General features: G+C 38.4%; 2 protein-coding genes across 5 annotated transcripts in view; both read left to right on the top strand.

Moving 5' to 3' along the window:
- Window positions 1-54: 54 nt before the first annotated feature.
- Window positions 55-7,456, top strand: LOC117296065 (kelch-like protein 24). 2 transcript variants are annotated; one of them, XM_033778933.1, is made up of 3 exons: window positions 55-325; window positions 4,817-6,193; window positions 6,448-7,456. In XM_033778933.1, exons 2-3 carry the CDS (start codon window positions 4,982-4,984, stop codon window positions 6,922-6,924), a joined length of 1,689 nt encoding a protein of 562 aa, XP_033634824.1. In that variant the 5' UTR covers window positions 55-325; window positions 4,817-4,981; the 3' UTR covers window positions 6,925-7,456. The 2 variants fall into 2 exon arrangements, with proteins under 2 accessions (XP_033634824.1, XP_033634823.1); XM_033778932.1 differs by having other exon boundaries at window positions 55-382.
- A 2,542-nt stretch (window positions 7,457-9,998) lies between these two features.
- LOC117295393 (tyrosine-protein phosphatase non-receptor type 9-like) overlaps window positions 9,999-25,776 on the top strand; it is a 37,452-nt gene continuing 21,674 nt past the window's right edge. The window contains exons 1-3 of one of the 3 annotated variants that reach the window (XM_033778028.1): window positions 9,999-10,046; window positions 18,178-18,321; window positions 25,217-25,306. In XM_033778028.1, the coding sequence (XP_033633919.1) occupies window positions 10,014-10,046; window positions 18,178-18,321; window positions 25,217-25,306 (267 nt within the window). In that variant the 5' untranslated portion in view covers window positions 9,999-10,013. Of the gene's footprint in view, window positions 10,047-15,811; window positions 15,970-17,744; window positions 17,830-18,177; window positions 18,322-25,216; window positions 25,307-25,776 lie in introns of those variants that run through there. The other 2 variants (XM_033778027.1, XM_033778029.1) reach the window with 2 other exon arrangements.

Genomic DNA, 25,776 nt, shown 5'->3' with positions numbered 1-25,776 from the left:
CTGCCACTCAACAACCTGAACCACCGATGAACAATGACAATGAAATACCAACAATGGCCGCTCTCAGCCATAAACCGATAAACAACAATTCAAATCAAACGGTACCCGCCGTGACGTTCTACTTTCATGTGGCACTTTTAGATGCATGTCCAAAAGACCTACATGTTATGGCACAGCTGTGGGCGAAGGTATACTAACCATGGTATTTTGTCTGAATTATTTACAAGCATTTTGTGAAGATTGTTTTGTGCACATTTTTTAGAGGATGCCATTCGCTCTGCTGATGTTGATTTTGTATCATCCTGTTGCTGACAATACTGGGCGGGTGAGTTGGAGATTGAGAGAGAACTAATTGCCTTTAACTTATCGCTTTAAACTTGAGGTAGGTAGTTAATGTTATTAAGGTAATTCGTGACATGGCAATGATTATTAAGAGTTCAATATTATTCCAATGGTTGTTGTTTGTAGTCAAACACATGCTGTTGAGTGGGGGGGGGGGGGGGTTGCACAGCGACGTGATACGTAGGCTCGTGTATCAAGTAATAATATTGATTTCCACCTGTTCATATTTTGTTTAAAAATATAATGAGTATTTCAACTGATCCGCATTATCACTATGGCAATGCGTATCAACAGTGCTGGATGATAGTTTGTTGTATAATTAAACTACGTCATTATAATAATGCTTTTAATGTCTATTGCCCATTATTATAATTATCATAGGCATTAAACAAAACAATGCATGAATTAACCATTGTAAAGATATTTGCATGTACAGCAATGCTTATGGCTGGGAAATTACAATGCTGTTGAATCTACTGGTGGGTTATAAACTCAGTCAGTCATTAAAAAGGTAGCCATGGAGTCTACTATCCAATAATAGAAAGCTCTGATGTGGTCTTTAACACTTTCACATCAGCAGCAAACAGGTATCAAGAGTTGGAATAAAATAACTCTATAATTTATAGTAGTACCATTGGCTCGAAATCCCTTCATATTATTATTTCTAAAAAAAAAATTCCAATAAAAACCGCGGCTCAGAAAACTATGCCTAATGGAGTGTGTAGAAACGCAGTTCATTAAAATTTCATTCAAACCGATGCAGTCTCAAACCCTTTCTATAAGAGTCGTATTATATTTTTCATGAACAGGTTCCCAGTCTATAAACAGTTGAATTCAATTGAAAGTTATGAATAATGGATAGCCTAGCAGACGACACACGACAACCTTTCCAAACAAAAAATAATGGTGTCAATTGAAATGATCGATTGGCAATTGTTAGCCCTCTGGCGTTTGTTGTGTTATTATGTGAATTTTGGTTGTCCTATTTCAAACAACAACGAACCAGAACTAGACATGAAGAAACTTGCGACTTTAAAAGATTGTGCACGTGATCACTGTGACAGGTTGTAGATTTGGAATGACTTCAAATACTTTTATCAATCCGAATGCAAGTGGAGCTAATACAATGGCTGGTCAGTGAAATTTAAAGACACTGGACACTATTTTCAAAGACCAGGAGTCTATTCACTTTGTGTATCTCAACATGTGCACAAAAATAACAAACCTGTGAAAATTTGAGCTCGATTGGTCGTCGAAGTCACGATTCGAGATAATAATGAAAGAAAAAACACCCTGGTCACACGAAGTTGTGTGCTTTCAGATGCTTGATTTCGATACCTCAAATTATAATTCTGAGGTCTCGAAATCAATTTAATTCGTGGAAAATACTTATTTCTCGAAAACTACGTTACTTCAGAGGGAGTCGTTTCTCACAATGTTTTATATCATCACATCTCCCCATTACTCGTTACCAAGTATAGGTTTTATGTTCATCATTATTTAGAGTAATTGCCAATAGTGTCCACTGCCTTTAATGCTTCTTTTTGATTGTTACATGACCTGCATGACAGTATGCATATTATTTTCTTATTTCAATCTAACTTGAATGAACTGGAATTAAATTGGACAAGAACTTTGTGAAATTGGTCGCGAGAAACCTACACAAGCGGTAAATCCGAGATACAAGAAACAGTCTCAAGTTATCGTTATCGTATACAAATTTGTCTCGGTTCGATTTATTCTCACAATGTTCCCATAATTGCGTCAGAATGGAGTAAAATAAAAGTAGCAAAACCCTAACCCCAACCTTGCACCGACAAATTCAGTTTGACATTTTTTCCCCAACTCCTGCAAAAGAACATTATTGCTGCGAAATTAGTCATGCGACGTCAACATTCGTATTGCATTCGAAGGAAAACATGAACCGGGCTTAAAAACAGAGACTCTTGACAAAATTATTTTGGAATTCGCAGTATGAAATTGTTAAAATTCGCCCAGCATAATCTGGGTATAATGGTAGAGGTTTGACCCACCACCATTTCGAGTTATTGTGGCAACAGTGGGCATGCTACAAAACTATGGAAACACGGTTAAAATAAATGGCTATGAATTAAACTTCCATAATAATAAGTTGGCTATATACACGCACTGATGGAGTAACAACGCGTTATTCACAGGCCCGCCTGTGGTTAGGTCATCAGAGCATGCCCCTTTAACATTGACTCACAAAGACTTTGAAGTTTCTTCAATCGTAAAATCGAACCGCAAATAATTTTATGGCTAAACACCTCTTTTCCCGTGTAGATTTACGAAACCACATCATAACAAAAATGCTGAAAGAGGGGGAACCCTCGGTTTATGCCGCGTCGTTATTCGTTATCACAGAATACCAGACGTTTGAGGAATAAAAATTAATGGTCAGATAGAGTTTGACCGATTCAATGACAAGATTTGTAAAGGCATTGGACACTATTGCTAATAACGGCTCCCTTTGAAGTATAGCAGGTAAATTCTCACTCAATTAAAAGAAACCGGGCCCCAGAAGCCGATTTTAGGCATTTTAAAGCACACAATGTTTGGAGCAATGTATTAAAGGAGCAATGGAGAGTTGCTGATAGTATAAAACATTGTGAGAAACGGCTATTCTATAAAGTTACATGTTTTGAGAAAGATGCAATTTCTCACTCAACTCAAATAATAATATTGAAGACTTCAGCTAATGCCTTTTATCATGCATCGAAAGCACGTGTGCACGTTTTGTGAAGCAACCCAAGGGTGTATTTCCCTCATTATTCTCTTGCAACTTCGATGACCGTTTACAGATTTGTTAGTTTATGCATTGGGATACACACCAAGTGAGAATACTGGTCTTTGACATAATATTGGTGTCCTTTGCATTTAAAGAGAATGTACACGTATGGTAACTTCTCAAAACAAATAATTAACTTAAAAACTTACTTGGTAACGAGCAATGGAGAGCTGTTGATAGTATAACTCATTGTGGGAAACGACTCCCTCTGAAGTAATGTAGTTTTTGAGAACGAGGTAATTTCTCGCTATAGTAATAAAAAACTTCTAGCTCGAAGTCTTTTATTCCTATCTGAAAACACACAAATTCGTCCAATAAGGGTGCTTTTTCTTTCATTATTTTCTCGCAACTTCGATGACCTATTGAGCCCAAATAATATTCACAGGCTTGTTATTTTATGCTCATGATGGGATACACCAAGTGAGAACACTGGTCTTATTACCAAACGTGTACACTGCCTTTAAGATAGAAATAACTGTTAAAACTGGCACAGGAAATCCATCCGTCTATACCGTAGGTTTCGATTGTATGGTGTATGACGTCATGATAGAATTATTCAATAATAGTGTTTGCCGTTGATGTAACTTACAAAGCCTTTGTTCATCCGTAACACGTATTGAGTCAATTGTAAGCAAATGATGTAGGCCCTATATCAGCAATACAATTGAGCTATGTCAATATGCCGACTCCTTTGAATAATAAACTTGCAAAGAATCCTTGAAATATTGAAACTTACAGGTAAACACACTTGGGCGTACAACAGGTCGTCCTTTTAGCATCGTTTAAAACACGCAGTGCCTCTGTTAAAGGGACATGTTGCCTTAGATCGGTCGAGTCGTCTATGAAAAGCGTTTGAAAACCGTTTGATATAAAATTCATTCGGTTTGGAAGACGTAAAGTGGAATATAATTATTCACACAAAAATAATATTATGCTTTGAAGTTGCGTGGTTTTCCTTTTATTTTGCGAACTAGGAATGGCCGACCGTGTTAGTTCGCAAAATAAAAAGAAAAACACGCAATTTCGAGGCATTTTTGTATGGGTAATTATCTACATCTATACATCTTTCTAACCAATGCTTTCCATAGACCAACTTTCCCGATCCAAGAAAACGTGTCCCTTTAGGTTTTGACCCGTCGCGTCGGCACTTTGTGATGAAGACCTTGAAGTGAAAACTTAGACCAGCCAACAATCAAGGGTTATAAAAACATACACACATTTTGCCGAATACGACTGCTCAAAATTGCGAGTCGGAATACAACTTCACATGTGATCACATGTCAACACAAGTTAAATAATGCTCTCTCTTTGAATGAGGGTATTGTTGTCAGTTTTGTATTCGGCATTTATTTTGTGGTTCACCCATAGTTAGGTCTGGGTTTCGAGATATCACAATTCCATTGCCATGGAGAGAAGGCGCTGCAGGTAAGCGTTTGGATACCAAAAACAGTGTCGCATTCCCAGAGTGTACGCCAAACATGAATAAATTTTATCATCAGTTGTTCATAATATTTTAGAAACAAGGTTTGCAGTAAACAAATAATCACAGGTGCTTGCTACAACTCGTTCACGGTCTCATAATTCCCGTTTGATTTTGTTTATGTCACCGAGTGGACAAAGATTGAAATTGAATTAACGATAAATTGGTGTTTCATTGTATTTCAGTTGTCCGTGACACTGGGCCTACATGTTAATAACACCATTCAAACTCATTGATGTGACAACGACTTCCGTCTGCACTGGCAGTGGTAGGCAACCGGAACCTTCATCAGGCACATCGCCTTCAAAAACAACTTGCTTTTGGGTTTGAGTTCATAGCTTGAAATCACCATGCGATCAACGACTGCCGAAACCCTAGCTGAAAGCAGTGTAGAGCTACACCATGCTTCACATCCTGAGATGATGTTGAGCTCACTGCAAATCCTTAGAAAAGACCGACAATTTACGGACGTCATCTTGCGAGTGGGCGGAGAGGATTTCCACTGTCACCGTAACATCCTCACAGCGTCCAGTGCTTACTTCAAGAGTATGTTCTCAAATGATATGAAGGAGCGGAGAGAAGACATTGTTGAGATCAAAGGGGTCTCGGCAATCAGTATGGAGTTGATCTTAGACTATGTGTACACGGCAATAGTTACCATAACTGCAGACAACGTACAGGGACTCCTGGGCGCAGCAGATCTACTTCAACTCACACTAGTGCGCCTCGCCTCTCAGAATTTCCTCGAAACGCAGATCCATGCTTCAAACTGCTTAGGGATACACCTTTTGGCCGAGCAACATTCATGCACAGAGCTGTCGCAGAAGGCATGGTCGTTCGCTCTGCAGAATTTTCCCCGGGTGTGTTCACACGGAGAGATTCTCGAGCAGTCCCCGGAGATGTTGGTGAAGTATTTCTCAAGTGACGAACTTGTAGTAGATTCAGAGACGGATGTGTGTGAGACCATACTAAACTGGGTTTTAGTCGACTTGCAGGAACGGAAGCACCAACTACACGTTTTGTTGACCCATCTCCGGACCCATCTTTTGCCGAGAAAATATCTCACGGAGAAAGTGGTGAAAAACGAGCTGATATCGTCGCTCGTTGATACCAACAAACTCTTGAGTTCGTCGTACGGAGGAAGCGAAATATTCGTCTCTCGTAAGCCGGGCCGCCGTCGCACCCGCTCCCGTAAAGTGATCGTTGTGGTCGGCGGGGTTGGACCCGCTAACATCAAACTCAGAGAACTCAAATATTACGACCCTGCCGACCGCAAATGGGGCACTCTTGCCCAGCTGCCTTCTTCTGCCGATTCCGTGAGCGGGGTCGACGTGGTGGACAACGACATTTACGTGACGGGGTTCAGGGGCGATGTGTCGGCGTTCAGAACGACGAGCGGCCGGTGGGACGTCGTGTCAACCTCGGAGATTGATGCTGGGTCTAGGCAGAGGAGAGGCTCTGCGGTGCAAGGAGGCTTTGTGTACCTCATTGGAGGTTACGATGGGTCTGTCAGACTGGCAAGGGTGGATAGATTCAACACTAGAACCAAACAGTGGGAAACGGTTGGTATTCGAGTGTGCATCTAAACAAAAACTTAAATAAAGCATTTAAACAAAAGTGACACTTTTTAAAACACGGTATATACACGCAACACTTAGCATAATTTTTATTTCGAATGTCTTGTCAAAATGTTGATTTTCGACATGACAATTATATTGCTGAACTAGTTTTATTTAACGAGTAAACACTATGAACCTGCCGTGTTAGTTTACTTAGTTATGATCCAATGTTTAATGTTCTTCTTTTTCATGTACAGGTTACACCCCTCCCGGATGCAGTGAGCTCGCCTGCCGCAGCCACCTACGGCGGACGGATCTACGTCTTCGGCGGTGCGCTCTCCAACGAGATCGCTACCGACCGGGTCCGATGTTACGACCCGGAAACCAACGAGTGGTTCCCCAGAGCACCGATGCCTCACGCCCTCTCAGGCATCGCAGCAACGGTGATGGGTGACAAGATCTACATCGTTGGCTGCCTCTCACAGATCGTGCATCGCTACGATCCGCTGAAAGACTCGTGGAGCCAGGTGACCAGTATGCGACGCACGAGGGCGCTGTGTTCTGCTGCCGTATGTGATGACAAGTTGTACGTCACTGGCGGAGAGGATCAGCCGAATAGCCTGACGGACACAATGGAGTGTTTTGATCCCGTGACTAATAGATGGGCTCCATGCTATGGTCTGCCGTACCCGCTCAAGCTACACAGTTGCGTCACAATCATTAAAAGACTCTAAGGACAATAACGCCAATTAATTAATTTTTTAATTTTTACAATCGATGTGACACAGCATTTTGTTAAACGACCCTCCACAAGACATTACATAATCCTGGCTGTGAAACAAATAAGAGGATCTAATAAGTGAAATAGGCTTAGTGCTCAAAGACGCACAAAGGCCCGCAGACCGGGACCCAAACCCACACTCATGCGACCAGAAACACGAAGGCCACGAACCCGGCACGGTCACGATGGACACGCAAAAACTGCTAAGTTTTAGGTGACCACTCGGAGATCTACCCAAAATCGCGAAAACAAAACAAAACAAAACGTGAACAAAGTTTTTATCAGCTTTGCCAATGCTGTAGCAACAACTGATGTATTTTAAACAGATTTTAAACATTATTTTTTTCATGTTTAACTTACAATTTTTTTTGTATTGTTTATTATTTTGGACATAGGTGGGCTTATTAAACCTTTTGACAATAAACATTAATTGCTAGAATACCATGATTAATCTATATTAAACTGTTTCTTGAACGGAAAGTGTATGTAGGCCTACTCGTTGCTTGCCATTTTTTTCTGAAGTCAAATAATTGTCCTAAAATGCCGGTGTCAGATGCAATTGTGTCCGCCATGCAATACTGTCCGCTCCGGACACTTGCATATTATGCAATCGTGTCCGGGGCTATGCAAAAACCGTCCAGGGGACATGTAAAGGACTGTACATGTATGTGTGCGCGCGTAAGCGAGCGTGCATGCACTGAACACGTATAATGCAGCATGGATATTCACGTGTTTATGATTGCAGCGAATACCCAACGGCCGAACCATTCATGACATGCGCTTAGCTTGCAAAATCAAAATGGCGAACGTGTTCCGTTGACCAAGGGCGTTTAATTTACTGCAAGGACGGTTTTGCACGGGGCGGACACAACTGCATATGCAAATGTGTCCGGGCGGACACAATTGCATTATGCAGCAGCGTCCGGGCGGTCACGATTGCATATGCAAAACCGTCCGGCGGACATTACTGTATATGCAATAATGTCCTCCGGATAGTATTGCATAGAGGACATAATTGCATGCGACACCGGTGTCAAGCTGACCGCAGGAGACTCTGTCCGGGTGGAGGCCAGGGGAATAATACATTTCAAAAGAGGGCGCTGTTCACAGTTCGCCGGTTGGGGGAGTGGGGGGGGGGGGGGGGGGGCACTCAGTTTGGTGTTCAAGTCTTTCACGAACACATTGGTAATTCAGAAACAAAATGAATACTACATTCGTTGGTAAATAAAACGTTTTTGTTTATAGAACAAAACTAGTTTTAACAAATCTTGGCAAATTACAAAAATTGTAATAACTTGTTTTTTTTAAACGTCAAAAATAATGTCTTTAGTTAGCATTATTTCGGGAATTTAAAACAAGTCTTTTTGAAGGACTACTTTTTTACGTTTGGCTTATCTTTGGTACCGATTTGACTGATGTTTTCAAAGTGATAACACACTCGGCATGGGACGTGGACTCCAAATCACAGAATAAAAAAGATTCTTTGAGAAAATCCGTTAGCTCAAATCATAGAGCAAGGATTCAAATTAACCTCCGTTAATGGGTGATGATGACTTTTCACGACGTCACATGACCAGTTTGGCCTCCACTTTTAGAAAATTCCCCGCCCCTTCTGATGAACCCCCCTTGAGCTGTCATTGTTATTAATTTTTGTTTTATATAGGGCCTATAATTATTATTTGTATTAAAACTAATTTGTTACAAAAATGTTACAAAATAGCTCTTTGTTCTGCGGATTGCTTGAAATAGTAGACCTTTATGGCGTTTTGTTATGCAATAATTACAGCAATTAAAGCTTTGAATGAAGTGGGGTAAGCGTCATCGTTGAAAGCTGGGCAGAAGTGGAATAATAATAATAGTAACCCGTTTTTATATAGCGCTTTTCACACCCGGAGGGCGTCCCAAAGCACTTCACATTATTACCCCTGGTCACTGGGCCTTAAATCACTCCTTAAACCCATCTCAGCTCCCTGGTGGGGAGTATACAGCCTTGTGCAACATTAATATGCGCTACTCGGCTAAATCAATCACAAGAACCATCTCTGCCCTCACAGGTACCCATTTACCCCTGGGTGGAGAGAAGCAATTATAGTTAAGTGTCTTGCTCAGGGACACAAGTGTCACGACCGGGATTCGAACCCACACTCTGCTGAACAGAAACACCAGAGCTTGAGTTCGGTGTTCTTATCCACTCGGCCACGACACCCTACATACGGTAACTGAACTCCGCCCTCTATTGAAAATTTTCAACTTTCGGCTGGTATTCCCCACATTGCCCAGCCCCTATACTACGCAGCTAGGATTGTCGATTCGACATGAATCCAAAGATGCCGGACTTTTTACTCTTTGGGGAGGCCGGAGGGCGGGTCCCTGAGTGGTTATGAGGCATGTGTATTAGGAAATTCATTATTTTCAAAGAACTGGTATGTTAGTTAATGTGTGATAAAAAACAAAAATATTGGGACACTGGTACGACGGACGATCAATGCTCCCAGGACAATTTGTCATCATGGGTTTGGTCATCTTGACACGAATTGTTGGGAGAGTGATTCTAATTTATTCCTCCATGGTGAGTGGGAGAGTGAGTGAGGCGTCTTAATTGCTGTTAAAAAACATGAAAAAATTAAATACAATTACATAAATGAATTTGTGCTTTCATACCCCAGCACCTAGTAAGAACAATTTAAATCTGAAAATCTTTCTTTATTGAATAATTTGAATACGCAATGTGTGATTAGAAATTCAAAGTTCCTAATTAGGGGTTGAGCTTTAGGTACGCGTGGGGGAGGCCCCCCTCCATCAATGGTACGTGGGACCTTTGCGGTAAATGTCCCACGTAGAAAAAAAACACCTCAAAATCACCACAAAACAGAAAGAAGTATTCAGCTACCAGTTTATCCGCCCAACAGTATCAGGAAGGTAGTGACAACTCATCACCAACAATTACTGCTCTCTTTCTCGGAATTATTAAAAAATTCCCCGACACTTCTTTTCTATTCAAGATTAATGCGCGTGCGCAGAGACTGTCATACGGGTCGCAACATGGCGGCCGTCCTCAAGGCAGACGAGGAAAAAGTAAGTAACATTTCCGCGAAATTCACGACATTTCCAATATTTTTTTTTACATTTGAGTTGTAATTTGAAATATTGGGTATAATATTGCTGATATGAGGGCTTTTGGTAACGTGTTATTATTGAAATAAGGGCATTGTTCTAATATTTAGTACGGTGTTTTGGCCGTGGTTCGTGAAGGCTAGATGAAGGGCGAGTTCCGTGTGCTGTGTGCACCGTGTACTGTGCGAAACTGTAGGCGGTGTGCTGTGGTCAGTTTAGGGTCGTGTGTGGTAAACTGCGATCGCGCGTAGAGTTACAACTTTACAGTCATAATGGAATACATGGCGATTCAGACCGCCATTAAATCACTAATTAAGATCAATATGTTATTTTATTGCCTGCAATGTTTATGTTTCGGCATACAATACATGATTTAAAAGAAAAAACAAAGATGATGATTGACAATAATAAAATCCGGATAACTTTCCGTATGGCGCCACCACTTTTTCACTAATTTTTACAAAAAGGGATATCTCATTGAGGTAAATTAGATACTATATTATTTCATATCGAATGAAAAAGTAGTGGTGCCATACGGAAATTTTTCCAAAAAAACAAATGAACAAGATACAGTGCAAAAATAAATTGACGTTTTCCATTCCAAGTGAATTTCATGCTCCTCCTTCTGTTTTAAAAAAAAAAATGTAAAAACACACAATAAATAATACAAAGACTATGATGTTATTGTCTTGATATTAAATAACCAACCAGTATATGTCACTTTATGTGAACATTCATGTAATTTAAGTTTAAATTTTAATTTAAATTTCAAATCAAGTTAGGAAGTTGTTTTGTGAATTTAAACTTACTATTTTTCTGTTCGTGTTTTTGACTACTCAAGAATCAATCACCCTAATCAGACTTATGTCATGCCTACATCAAAAGGATTTTATTAGTGCTTCATCTTGTTCAAGGCAGCAAATTTGTTTATTTCTGACATACTGTTGCCTTCATCTGCGTTTGTTAATGAAATGCATGCACACTATCTGACAATTGACTTGAGTAGTAGAGGGCAACTCTCGTTCAAAATTTAAACATATTTATGAAGGTGCTTGTTGTAGCAATCAAAGTTAAATGCAAAGGTGATTTGTCTAATATTTCTGACTATTTTCAAAGTTGCAAGATGAGTAATTTTGTGTAAAACTTTTTTATGAAGGTTTGGCTCCATGGTAGTACTATAATCACAGGGCCTGAATGAAAACTATGCGTTCAATGAAAGTTTGTTAATATTTCATCTATGAAGCAGCACATCATCCAAGGAAAAAGAATCAGTCGTACTATTATCACATGGGTCTGGCTTGCTGGTGACTGCTCTAATATTTTGACACCCCTAGATACGCATGTTCCGACACCCCCTTGAGATACAGGCTACAAGCAGGCTGGGTTAGGGTTCGGCCCGGTCACACTGGCCTCGATAACAAAATAGATTTATACTTTCCTGTTCAAAATGCTCGCCCTCGATTGGTTGATACGCACGCGCGTATTTTGCGCGTAGCAATTCAACATTTCTTTGCTTCGTGATCATTATCGTTTTCGTTATTGCTGCAGTGTGACTGGCCCTTATACAGCGAATGTAATGTACGTTATGCGCTCAATGGAAGTGAGGTAATATTTAATCTTCGAAGCAGCACTTCCAACGAAGAAGATTCAGTGACTTTAGTATAGATTTAGCTGTCTGGTGACGGGTTTATTATCCGGCACCCCTTCGTATGTTTGACAAACCCATCGTATGTTGGACAACCCTGCAAGAATGGGTTAGGGTTCTAAGGGTTAAGAATAGTAAAATACACCCGGGTGTCACAACATCTACAGTATACGTGTACATGTACACAATGTACATGTAGGTTTGTCGGAATAGAACAGAATTGTGTAATTGACTGGCTACTATGCACAGTACATGATTTATTAAACCCATCAGGCTTGACTTGAATATACAACTTTTAAATAATATGGAGTCATGCATTTGAAAACAGAAACTAAACATTTGGGTGTGAGACTGAAACCACACAGAGGAAACCGATTCAGCAAAATGTCCGGGTTATATTGGTTATATTGTTATATTATATTGTAAACTTAAAGACACTGGACACTATTGGTAAGAATGGTGCTGAAGTTTGACATTAAATGTAACTTGTAGCTGAATTTTTCAGCGTTTACAAGTTCTGTTGAGCCCAAATCACCCCTTAAAGGCACTGGCCACTATTTGTATATTACTCAAAATAATTATTAGCATAAAACCTTACTTGGTAACCAGTCATGGGAGTTGTTGATACATGTACTAAACATTGTGAGAAATGGCTCCCTCTGAAGTAACGTAGTTTTCTAGAAAGAAGTAATATTCCACAAGTTTGATTTCGAGACCTCAGACCTCCGACCTCAATCAAGCATCTGAAAGCACACAATCTCGTGTGACAAGGTCTTTTTTTCTTTCATTATTATCACGCAACTTCGACGACCGATTGAGCTAAAATTTTCACAGGGTGGTTATTTTATAAATGCATGTTGTGTCCTTGACAATTACCAACATGACCAATAGTGTCAAGTGACTTTAAGCCCCCCCCCCCCCCTTTCTGATCATTGTTGAAAAGCTATTTCGCTAGAGGGTCTTACAGATTGATAATACATGTATGTAACCTTCAGTATTTATAAATATTATAATTAATAGGTATGATGTAGACAATTATATGTTCACTATCCCAGTACCTTTGAATCATATCTTTAATCATTGAAAGTGCTTCACTTCAAGTTAAATCCAAAGTAGACATTGTGAATTTTGTCCTGCAACATTAACCACATAGCAAAAGTGTTCCCTTGGTGCTTTACACAAACCTTTCACATGAGCCATGGACCCTGAGTGGTATGCAAACATTCTGCAAAGGTAACCTTGGTGGTTCACAAAAGGGTTTTGGCAAAGCTTGGTCATACCTGAATGCACATGTTTTTTTGTCAAGTAAATCAGCGGAAAACGTTGAACGAGAATTCCAGGAAAACAAAGTGCATACTGATTTCAAATCGAGAATAAAACTCCTGAAACCTGAAAGGAAGCAATTGACAATGGATGTTTGTAGATAATTTGCTGCACACGGACATGACTGACTAGTATTTCACTTCAGAGAATTTTTAATTTTTTTTTAAACTTTTTTAAAAGCTACATATTAGTGGAAAGAGTTTAAATTGAACTTACTTGAGCCAAGTTTCCTGGAAGCCCTAATTTCCTTATGTTTTCCGAACATCATTATTCAAAGTAATTAAAATGAAGAAAATTCGGACTGTACCCGACGTAGATTTTGACATTGAAGGACTTCAATACATTTTGCACATCCAATGCGTACAATAACAACGATTTTATGATTAACGTATACGTAGTTTAGTTGACATGGTCTGACAAATGACGTCTGTAGGAATACTCTAAAAATAATTATGAACTGGGCTTAACATTTCTTGGAACTCATGATTTGTTATTTTCTTTCCCCTGCATAATCGATTAGGTGCTTTGTCATTGTTCAAACTTATGCTGAAACTCTGCGAGTAATATTATTGGCTCACTCCCTAATTGTAAAATATCCCTAAATTTACAATTGTCTGGAAAGACAATAGACAAGCAGAGTCAACTATGTTTTGTAGACAAGCAGAGTCAACTATGTTTTGCCGGAAACAATCTTTATTTTTTCTGCTTCATTTTGGTCGAGTTCAATATTTGTGTCCAGACAGCAAATACTTAGTTTTAATTTACATTTAAAAAAAAACACTCCAGACATATTTTGTTGTGATCTTACAATCGATTAATGTCTTTGCAATATGAGCTTCGCTTCTAATTTTTAAAACCTTCTAGAGGCTGCCCAACCTGTTTATGTTAGAAAATGTGCAATCTTTGACAAGTCATTTTTTTTGAGGGGGAAAATTTTAAGCATTTTTGTTCTTAATATAGACCACAGAACAAATGATTATTATTTTTTCATTTTTCATTTTTTCTTTAGAGCATGTAGATTGCCAAATGTCAGGATGAATGCATACGTATAACATTTAACAATGAAAACCACACTTTTTGTTATATGCACTAGTTCACCCAATCCCTATTGACTTCAAGTTGACCCCAAGATTTATTTATAGTGAAAATAACAGAAAGATGTGGTTAAATGAAGCACAGTACATGGTGTACAATATGCAGTTATTTATCCCGCAGTGTGTGAGTTTAGGTCAAATCAATTTTATAGGAAATCCATGAGTAACTTACGCGTTGTGAGGTGACGCCTTTGTTAAATATGTAAAATACTAGTGGTATTCATCGACTTTTAATTGTCTTTCTTTTGTTATCATACACTTCCTGTTCAGCGCTTAGAAACCTTGTATTAAGTGCTATATAAATGCATGTTATTATTATTATTATTCTCGTACGCGTACATTGTGTACCTGCCTACACTGTTAGTACACATATAGGCCACATGTACATGTAGGGCATGCTCGTTATACTCCAACTTGATTGGACTTCGATAAGATTGAAACGCATGGCCCTACATCTTCCGAATCCTTCACAATGGCAATTGGACAGAGAAGGATTTGGGACTGTAAGTTGGTCTTCATATTAAATTTTAATTTAATTTGAAAAATCAATTTATTCGGATTTCCCATAAACAGTAAATGCCAATTGCCAACTACAGAAAATACAAAGCATTTAGTAGACCTAGATTTGTAGTCCTGAGTTTGTAACTATCTGTAAAAAAAAAACCCCCAAAACAAAACAATTCAATCTAAAAACTCACTGATATAAAATTTCAATCTGTCACTGCCGCAGTGTAAATTATGGTTTTTAGTACTACACACGTGTACAACATGTAGCAGTGTATTGCACCGACACTACAGGAAATAGAAATTCCCACCTGTAAAAGGTCTCTCACCGAACCATTTCCCCTTGCTACTGTAATATTACGTTCTAGCATCGCCACAATGGACCAAACTGCTCATACTGTCCATTCATTGACCTATGATAGCAGGAAGAGTTTCCCGGAAACTGTCAAATCCTGGTTGAAGGTGAAAACCCTATAATTTACGTAACAATGGAAACCATTATCTTGTGTGGTGTATAAAATAACCATCCATTTACTGTACGTAGGTATGTTCATTGAGGAATACTGCTTCTTTCAAATCTACTGCACTGTGACGTTCATGCATTTAATGACATCCAAATGAGCTGTGTATTTTTGATTCGAGGAAAAAACAAGACTAGCTAGAGGCCATTGTTTATTAGAAGTAAGGGAGAGATGGTTGAGTTTATAAATGTGCTCAGTATGATGTACATGTGGTGATGTTTGGCATCTTGCATTGCTCAGGTGGATTGTTGTGTAGAAGAAGAAAAAACACCTACATGTAGTAAAATACAGAAGGTGTCATTTTGGACTCCAGTTTTTAAAGTTTGTTTCATGTCACTGGTGATAATTGTCTTTGGATATTTCAAGTTCAAACATCAAGTTTGTATACATTATAATGGCGGCTGACTCCGTGTGTGGTGAGTAACCGAGAGGCCTCAGTTTGAGATTAAACCGTTTCACGTGGAAGCAAGAGAGGCATCTTGACTATTAGATACGATCCGTGTTTGAGGCGTTGGCCTGCTGCCAAGTGACTCCTCCGAATTCCTGACTGAATGTGATTAAGCGGCGCACCGACTGTAAAGTGTTCCCCCCCCCCCGCAAACCGGCGAGAATTGAATGCTTGCACTTCTCACTGTAGTACGGCCATGAGATCTAAAACACACATTACCATGTTAACAGTTGCCTTGGTTACCGATGGCAGGGGAGAGAGGGAGATGCAAGCTGCCGATGCGGTGAGTGGCGGCGGACTGTTCTTTGAGAATATGGAGTTGGGGATAGCGGATGAGGATTATGTCTGTGTAAGTTGCGGGCATTTAATCGGCATTGTATGTGGATTGCGGAATTGGGTACTTTGCTTCCCACTTACAATGTGTAATCATTCAACTACATGTATATCTAAATAATGATGTGTGTTGTACAGTCATGGTTCAGTCTTACTCCGTAGAATCTGCACAGTACTTGATACATGTTCTGGGTAGTTGATTTTGTATGCGCATATTTTATGAATTCACACTCATTCTGTTAATGTTGGGCATTCAACAATCACTTCTGTGCCATGTGACACTACATTTCATTACCTTTTTGTTTTAAAAACTTTGTGTATCATTACATACTACATGTCTTTAGGCCTAGCTTGTAATTTGTATTGTGTATGTTTTTGGCAAAATATGTTGTATCAATATCATCTTGTTGGCTACATGTATGAACATGTGTATTGTACATTATAAACATAGAGTTATATACAAACTAGAAGGCGCACTGGTGATGCTGCTTGCACAAACGCGACAGGAACGCAAGGAGACACGCGCGCCATTCTGCATGCGCGTTGAATATGAAGTACACGTTGGAGTTTGTTTATTGAACGCTACGCGATGCTGTTTTGTCAACTTACAAATCGGCTGCACAAATGCACTCTGTGCGATGCTGTTTTTGTCAACTTAGAAAATGGTGGCATGCGCGCATGTGGTGCCGCGTATATAGGCCAGTGTGCCCTCTAGTTCTTATATATTTAAATCTATGATTATAAACCAAAATGCTCCTGTACAAGATTAATGTGACAACATAAGTAAGTTGATTTTGATTCATGCACCCCTGTAGCATGTATGTGTACAACTCAATGGGCAAAGTGGGGTTCACTGTAAACATTTCTAAAGCCCGGTTCCTACATGTACATGTACGTCCTGCGAATGCGAAGCGAGTGTTGACGTCACAAATTCGCAATGAATAATATGCAGCAGTTGAGCTGTGCTCGACTCCTGAAAATATTCGCAGCAGAAACAGCATTGTGACGTCAAATTTACGTCAAATTTGTTCCGCAGGAAGTACATGTACATGTACATGAACCTGGCTTAAGCAGTTAAGGTTATGAACAATTGTCAAAGCAATGTCAAAAACAATTTGTTTTTGAGATTTTCAAAAGCTGACTTTAATTAGATAAGGACAAAATTGAAAACAGTTGACTTCTCTAAAATGGGATGTATTGAATGTGTTTATTTGCTGTATGAGTAGCCTTGGAGACAACCCTTTACAAATTACCCCAGTGCCCCTTAATTTAAAACGAGAAATGCCCTCAGCTTACATGGCTTAGTGAAAAAAGCCTGTCTTTATAAAACTTGCAAGCGCCGAAAATCACCTGTGAAGTGTTGAAAGGTCAAAGATGTTTCTTCTCAAGAAGAGGCAATATTGGAGAAGATCCGAGGCCTCTATTGGATTGCTGCAAAGGCGTGAGGCATTGAGGATTTTAGTCTTAAATTGCTTTCATTGCCTCCGTCTATTTGGTTCAATTTGGCAAAGCCTCTATCAGGACCGTTTCGCTGAACATTGTACCTGCCTTGTTGATGAAGACCAGACAGAAATCGGTGACTTGAGGGGAAGTGATTAGCGAAGGTCCCCACTGACTTGATTCATGTTTCATACAGGTTGACACTAGTGGCGTCTGTACACCAACGTGTGATACATTCATGTTGCGCTTGACTGTACTTGGGTTGCACATTATGTACTAGTCTTGTTTAACTTTGTGTTTGTGTTTAGAGGGTACATGCAGTATGGCAAAATGTCCTCTCGGCTCAGCTGGGTAGCTGCGATGAATATCAACTAATTCCTTCTTGCGGTGTACTATCTCGTGTTGTTGCTTGAAATGAGCTTGATCTTTTAAGAGGGTGATTTGTAGGCTTTAGAGACTGTCACTGTTTGTGAACAAGTGCTTTTGATACTACAAAAGCATTTGCTTGTTACAAAATAAAGGCACAAAAATGTGCTTATATTTTTTTAACATGGGTGTAATCGAAACCATTGTAATATATTTTGTATAATTTATGTATGTATGATAATTGTTTACAAGAATCATGGTTAAAGTAATCACCATACATATGTACTCATACTCATTTGAATTATTTAGTTGGGTTAGTTCATTCTTTAAACCTTTCTTATGTGGAATGTTGACCCTTAAATAATGCAGGTAGCTTTACACATCACTTATCTATCATTTGTTTTTCCCCGTTCTCTAGGCCACACATCTTTTCTTAGATCATCTGAATAGAGTTCGTGCAGAGCACAATGTGGCACCAGTATCATGGAAGACAGCGGTACGCTTCCTCATGGCCAGAAAATTTGACGTAAAGCGGGCTTTAGAGCTTTTCAGAAACCATGCCGTAAGTAAAACATGAAGATTGAAAATGTAAAGTGGATCTTGAAGCTTTCATGTAGTAGTTGGGCCTGTGCATTCCTTATCAGACATGTCAGAGGAAAGCTAATGACATACCAAGATCATGAAGATATGACCATTTGGTGAAGTTCAGGTCTTTGTTAATTACATACATGTATTTCAGATATGATACTAACTGTAGAGCCCCTTTCACACAAGACCACTTTAGCAAGTGTCCCTTGCTAAATTGTAGCATGGTTGTCAAACTTTACAATAATTTTCCTTGTGTGAAAAGACAACAATTGTTTCTACTGTCCAAGCTCTCTTGAATAATATTTTCAAACATTACTACTTTGTAAAACCATGATAAAATAAAGCAAGGCACCCCAGTTAAATTTCTGTCGTGTGAATAGCACTTTAGATAACATTGTCACAAACAAAACAATGCTTGAAGTGCAAACTCGTTTGGTCTCTGGGTGACACTGTTGGCCGAGTTGACAATTTACACCCGACTGCAGGCCAGTGATTTTAGTGTCAGGCCAGCAAACAGTCAACCAGGCAAGTCCGCCAGAAAGCAATGTTTCTAATTTAAACTCAGAATACAGTACAATTCAATTTATTTATTTCAATCATCACAGTTTACAAGTAAAAAGGGCAAGTCCGCCAGGATGCAATGTTTCTAATTTAAACTCAGAATACAAAACAATTCAATTTATTTATTTCAATCATCACAGTTTACAAGTAAAAAGTGAAAATGGTTTTCCATGTGTGCACTAAAGACGTTCAAATTTGATACTAAATTTATCTTTCAATTCTGTTGCGTATTACATGTAAAAGTATTAACCCATCTAGCCATAAACAAGAATGTGACCAATCTTCTCTCAAAAGCTTGCTCCAATACAGCTGAAATGTGAAACTGTGAATCTTTTCTTTTCATTTAGACTCTGGTCTTGCAAAAATGTTTCAGGTGACAAAGTAAAATTTTTAGCTACATGTACACGTATTAAAGGGAAGGTACACGTTTGGTAATCGTCAAAGACAAGTCTTCTTACTTGGTGTATCCCAACATACATACATGTAGGCATAAAATAACAAGCATGTGAAAATTTGAGCTAAATTGGTCATCAAAGTTGCGAAAACATGATGAGAGAAAAAACAAGTTTGTTGGACGAATTTGTGTGCTTTCAGACAGGAATAAAAGACTTCTAGCTACAAGTCTTTTAATATTTTAGTGAGAAATTACCTCTTTCTCAAAATCAATGCTACTTCAGAGGGAGCCGTTTCTCACAATGTTTTATACTACATCAACAGCTCTACAATGCTCGTTACCAAGTCAGTTTTTAAGCTAATTATTGTTTTGAGTTATTACCAAAAGTTTACCTTCCCTTTAAGCCCTGCTGTCTTGTTGATTTCCTCCAAAATGTGAATCCTGGTTGTGTAACGGCCATTTTACACCAACACATCTTTGAATCAAGACTATTAATTTTCCTACAAATTGTGTTTAAGTGGGAGGGTGTCAGTGTAACGCTGTGTTTCCAGTTGAAGAAGAACAAGTAATTTGTTTGGCCTGAGGTTACTATTTGGTAGTATTGATTTGAGGTTTGTGTGCATAGTTTGCAAGCAAGGGATTTGTCTTATTTAATGGCAGTCTTTCACCTGGCTGCATTTCTAAAAGTACAACCGCATAATTGACTTCAATAATTAGTACATGTGTTGGAGGATTTGGAGGATTTATTTTCCTTAAATAATTTTATTTTATTTTATGTAATCCAAGAAGTAACTTTGGACGAATTTGTCATAGTGTATGATTTTGTTAAGAATTTAAACAACTACGTAATTAAAGGCAGTGGACACTATTGGTAATAGTCAACGGTTGGTGTATCTCAACATAAGCATTTAAACTAACAAACCTGTGAAAATTTGAGCTCAATTGGTCATCAAAGTTGCGAGATAATAATGAATGTATAAAAAATACCCTTGTCACACGACGTTGTGTGCGTTTAGATGGTTGATTTCACAACCTCATGTTCTAAATCTGAGGTCTAGAAATCAAATTCGTGGAAAATTACTTCTTTCTCGAAAACTATGGCACTTCAAAGGTAGTCGTTTCTCACAATGTTTTATACCATCAAGGTTTTATGCTAATAATTATTTGGAATAATTACCAATAGTGTCACTGCCTTTAATTAAAATTTGTATGTGTTTTTTCTTGTGTGGAAACATTTTAAAATTAAAAAACAAGATCTGGCCACATGAGAACTTCAAAATCTGAAATGTTCAAAGTCATAGCGTAACATTCATAACCATTGATCAAAGTGAAAGTCATCTGAACTATGAGGAAATGTCAACAAAAAACGTACATTGTACTGTAGTCACTGCTTCCAAGTAATGGTTCCATTGCCTTACTGAATACAGCTGTGTTCATCATGAGGTATTTATTTATTAAGCATGGGAAACGGAACTGAAAGAATGTCTATTTGTAAAAAAGAAAGTCAAACCGGAAAAGCTTCCATGAATACCAGTTGATTAATTTGTACCACAAAAAAAAGAGTAAAAACAACTTTTCTCCCCCTGTTGTATGGGCCATTCAGAATAATCAGCATTATACAAGTTTTAATATTTTTTCCCCAAAATTTTGGGTGGGTGGGTAAACAGAAACAACTGAAAATTTGAAATTAAGTTTCTGGGTTTAACTCCAATGTTGCCAAATCAAAATCGGCTCGCGTGAACTGAATTTTGTTTTTGTTTAAAACAAAACAGATACCATTGTTTAATGTGTTCAAGGAAACATGACTGTGGCATTTGATGTAATCTTCCTTGTTTGTTTACATGGTTTACGTGGTTTATTTGCTGAGTATTGACTAGAGGATTTAAGTGGAATCCCTCTTCAATTAAAAAACCAACCTTTTGAGATGAGTTGAGTTTAATCAAGAAATGGTTGGATCCACTTGGCACACCCTATCATATCAACTATATCAAGTGAGCCCTATACAAGATGCATCTTGCTCTGCTCCGCGCATGACAAACAAAGGACCTGCGCTCGGTTTCATAGAGCTGCTAAGCACAACAATTTGCTTAGCATGAAATTTCTTCTTTGATATAACCAGGATTACCAACCAAATTTCCACTTGTATTTTGCTTGTTACTCACTGGTTTTCAGCTGTTGTTTGGTTATCCTGAAAATCACTTGGAAACTTGGTAAGTAATCCTGTTTTTAATCGTGCAAATTTGTGTGCTTAGCAGCTCTATGAAATTTGGCCCTGGGCCAAAAGCACAAACGTTTTACTAAAGCACAATCAAACAATTTGGCTCACTGCAAAAGGGTTACCAGCTAAGACTTCTACTATCATGTTACATGTATATGTGCACTGTTTGAGACGGTACCCTGCTCACTTTTGAAAAGCTCAAAATGTAAGCAATATTTTCTGATTTTCTCGATGAAATTGTGCCCAGATTAAAGCAATCCAAATGGCGGAAACTTAGCATTCTCCAACCTATACATAGCTCACCATGGACTCTTATGCCCTGGTATTTCCCCTTGGTATCCCCTTAAAAAATGTTTTTGTATCCACTGACTGATTTCTATAATGTTGTCGTGTACAACTGTACGTATGTAGAACCAAAGAAATATCCTCCGAATAAGAAATGTGGGGTTCATGCAGTCTTGTCAGACTACAGTACTCATTTTGTTAATGAATTTCTGTTTAATTCCACGAAAGCCAAATTAAACTTTTGTTCACTCATGAAAGCTCGTCTTCGTAATAAAAGTGAAGTTGTCTATTTTCTGCTTAAAATTATTTTTCAATTATTCATGGTCTTGTCATGCTTGTGGCTATCTGTAAATCATTACGTTTTAAAATGTAAGTAAATACTTCAAACAGACTTGTTTTAATTGTTTGATGTTAGCCATCCTAATATGTGGTAGGACTGAAGTGTTTCCTTGTTCATAAAAGTAACTCATGTTTCAGTTTCTCCTCAAAGCTGTTAAGTATTGTTTTTCTGGGCCCCGTTCATGATGCAGCAATAACATGTAGCTTACTGTAGTTAACAAAAGAAATGCCAACAAGTTTGAGGTTACTGGCCGAATGCAACGTCACAGTACATGTACATGTATGCTGCGTGAATGGTGTCTTATTTTATGCAAAAATCTCTCAGAATGTTTTCTGCATTCTGAGGCAGCTCTACGAAAATCAGAATTTAGGCCCTGGGACCTTCAGCCTTCATTTTCCTGAACCTTTGTCAACTTTGTAAAGTACATACTTGTACATATGTGACTTTAAATACCAATTTTCTGAGCTGCTGTTGCTGTCATTTTGTCAATGATTGATCTCCTTTGTCAATTTCCTGCCCAGTATCCTAGTTTTACAAACTTTCAAGTGCAATAAGTATTTTTGATTTTGTTCATGCTTTTTAGTGTTTACAAAACATCTTTTCAATCAATTTGTAAAACAACTTTAAGTGTAAGTGCAGGTTATTTTTAAACAAGGATAATATTGACAAAATAGGAAGACACCCACTATAGGGCTTTTGTAGTTGGTAGGGCGCTGGCATGTTATCCGGAGCACTACTCTGCATGTTAGGCATTCAACTTTTCAGCTGATCAGCTGAATTTCTCTTTTTCTCCATCTTGTCAAGCTTGCCCTTGTTGTTGAAAAAAACACCCTTGTCATACGAAGTTGTGTGCTGTCTGATGCTTGATTTCGAGACCTCAAATTCAAAACTTGAGGTCTCGAAATCAAATTCGTGGAAAATTACTGCTTTCTCGAAAACTACATGTATGGCACTTCAGAGGGAGCTGTTTCTCACAATGTTTTATACCATCAACCTCTCCCCATCACTTGTAACCAAGAAAGTTTTTGGATGATAATTATTTTGAGTAATTACCAATAGTGTCCACTGCCTTTAAAGTGCTAAGAAAACTGACAAACACTGAACGAACCCCTGTGTTGCAACATGGAAGGTCAGCCTATTGAAGATCATTTTTGTAAAGCTGGCTTAAGGATACAATGTCTGATCATTCATGGATTAACTCAATGTCTTCAATGTTTTTTCCCCTACTGAATCAGGAGGGAGTTTTCAAGGAAACTTTTTATTATGAGAAGTCCCGCTGTTACTGATAAAGCAATAAAGACTAGAATTAACTCTGTTTGTCGTCTCAATGTTGACTTGCATCAATAGAGAATTGTATTGGGTGCATACATGTTCACATGCTGCAAACCTTGAGTACATACAAAACATTTCAGTGGTTCTTTAATCTAATCTGGATACATTCAGAGAAACTAGAATGGTTTGGAGTTTCTGCACCTGGGGAAAATATGTTTACTGCACGTGGAACTGAAATTAAGTTACAATTGTACTCATTCTTCAAGGTTTTACTGCACAAACATTGGATGCACAATGTACCAATATAAATTGTCTCGAATTATGGGGAGCAATAGCAAACTCTAGTTGGCCTTGGTTTGCCTTTCAATATTTTGAAGCAAAGTTTTTATGTATTAACTGTGATTTTATTTTGTATATTTATTTCAAAATAATGGCCATCATTATGATTTAGTTGTGATTTTATTTTTTATATTTATTTTAAAATAATGACCATCGTGGGACACCCTTTTCCCAGAAAATATGTACATAAAATGTCAGGTCTGTAGACCAGTGTAGCCGTAAAGCATCAACCACTTAACCAAATTATAATGGACATTTATGCCATGTTTGTATGATCAGTCGCTACTCCATAAAACCCAGAGGATTGAAATTGGTCAGTATTTCCTCAAAACTGATGCGTCTAAATGTCATAGATTTGTCCCTAATCCCAACCCACTCTTGAGATTTCCTTAATGTGTTTGTTGGACGTTTCTCAAGAAATGAGGTTGTTTGTGCACAAATGAGGTTTTTGAGGTTTTAAACACAGTCTTGTTACTGATGTACATGGTATTCTCATACTACATGTGTGTACATGTGACAAGGTGGTATTGACATTTTAAATTGTCAGATTGTTGAGAATCTGGGGGAAAGTTAAAAGGCTGTTTTAAGGCAAGAACAAAAACAATAACAAAAACGACGCAAAGAGAACACATTCTATTGGTTTAATTGCTCCACGCAGAATACGCCCATGCTTACTCAACCAATCAAGGGCGTGCATGTTTAACAATCTCGCTTTCGTTGTCTTGATTAAGGCCCAGTGTGTGGCCTGGCCTTAGGCCTTAAATACATGACACATACGACTTATGCACATGTACTTGTTTCCAGAATCAGCCAGTGCTGCTACACAAAAACTTTGGTGTAGGAATAAAATCATGAATTTAAAAATTACTTCAATATTGTAGAAATATACATGTAAAATAGTAAAGAAGGGTTTCAAGGTAAAATTTGGTTTTGTGATCCACTCATTTTTCAAAAGATAGAGTCCTTTTGAAAATGGGAGGAACATTGGTACTCCTGACCTGTACCTCAAATTTGGAGGATTGGTGGACCCTTCAATATTTGACAAACGTCAATAAGTGATGTTCGACATTTTTACTTTTATGTGTTGGAAAACATAGTGAATGAGTTTGGGGACAAATTAATGTTTTGTCGTTTTTCAAGAATCATCCAAGAAAACAGCTGTTTAAACGTTCAGTATGAATGATATGAAAGCAGCCCTTGAAATTGACTAGGTTTCCATACGTGTATGTTGAGCCTGATACGGGTCATTGCCTTTGTTGCCCTAGCCTGGCTTTGGTGCCCCTTCTGAAGTGTCTCTTACTATACATGCATAAATGTGGGCGCTAAGATTGTCCAATTGTAGTGCCCTCTGCAAAACTGCATTGCCCCCTTAAAGGAACACCTTGTAGTCAGTTCCCCTCGTAGTTTATTATGTGATTTTTTAATATTGTGAATATTTATTATTATTTTCCTTTCTGCAGGCCTTAAGGCAGCGTGAAGGACTAGGGAGGCTAGTCTCAACAGAAGAACCCCTCAGCCGAGAGTTGCTGAGCGGTAAATTTACAATATTGGTAAGCTGGAAATCAGTCAAGATAGCATCGGAAGATCTTAAAAAATATTTGCCAATTCTATTTTCGTATCGTTTTATATGTAGTTTGTTTTACCAGTAGTTTGTACATGTAGCTTTGTACATTGAAGAAACTTGAATAAAATTGCTCCTCCAGAAAAAAATATCTTAAAATATGCTTGAAACAAATATTCCTACATACATCTAGCACACACAGCCCTGGTACCCGGGGGCCATGGCCTGTCTCTGTTGCCCCTTGTCTCGTGTGTGGGGGAGGGGGGCTGGCTTACTAACCTTAGTTTACAGTGGTATGCAATTGCAGTTGAATTTTGTACCCTTCAAGTGTATTTTTGGTTGAAAGCCAAAAACTTTCATCAACATTACATTTCAAATACATAGCTATGGTCTGTACAGAGAATGTTTAGATTTTTCCTGATATTTTGTTACAGGTATGTATATTCAATCAAAACGGCT

This window comes from Asterias rubens, chromosome 10, assembly GCF_902459465.1.
Source record: "Asterias rubens chromosome 10, eAstRub1.3, whole genome shotgun sequence".
Classification (NCBI taxonomy): Eukaryota; Metazoa; Echinodermata; class Asteroidea; order Forcipulatida; family Asteriidae; genus Asterias; species Asterias rubens.
This window is presented reverse-complemented; position numbering and strand designations above follow the sequence as displayed.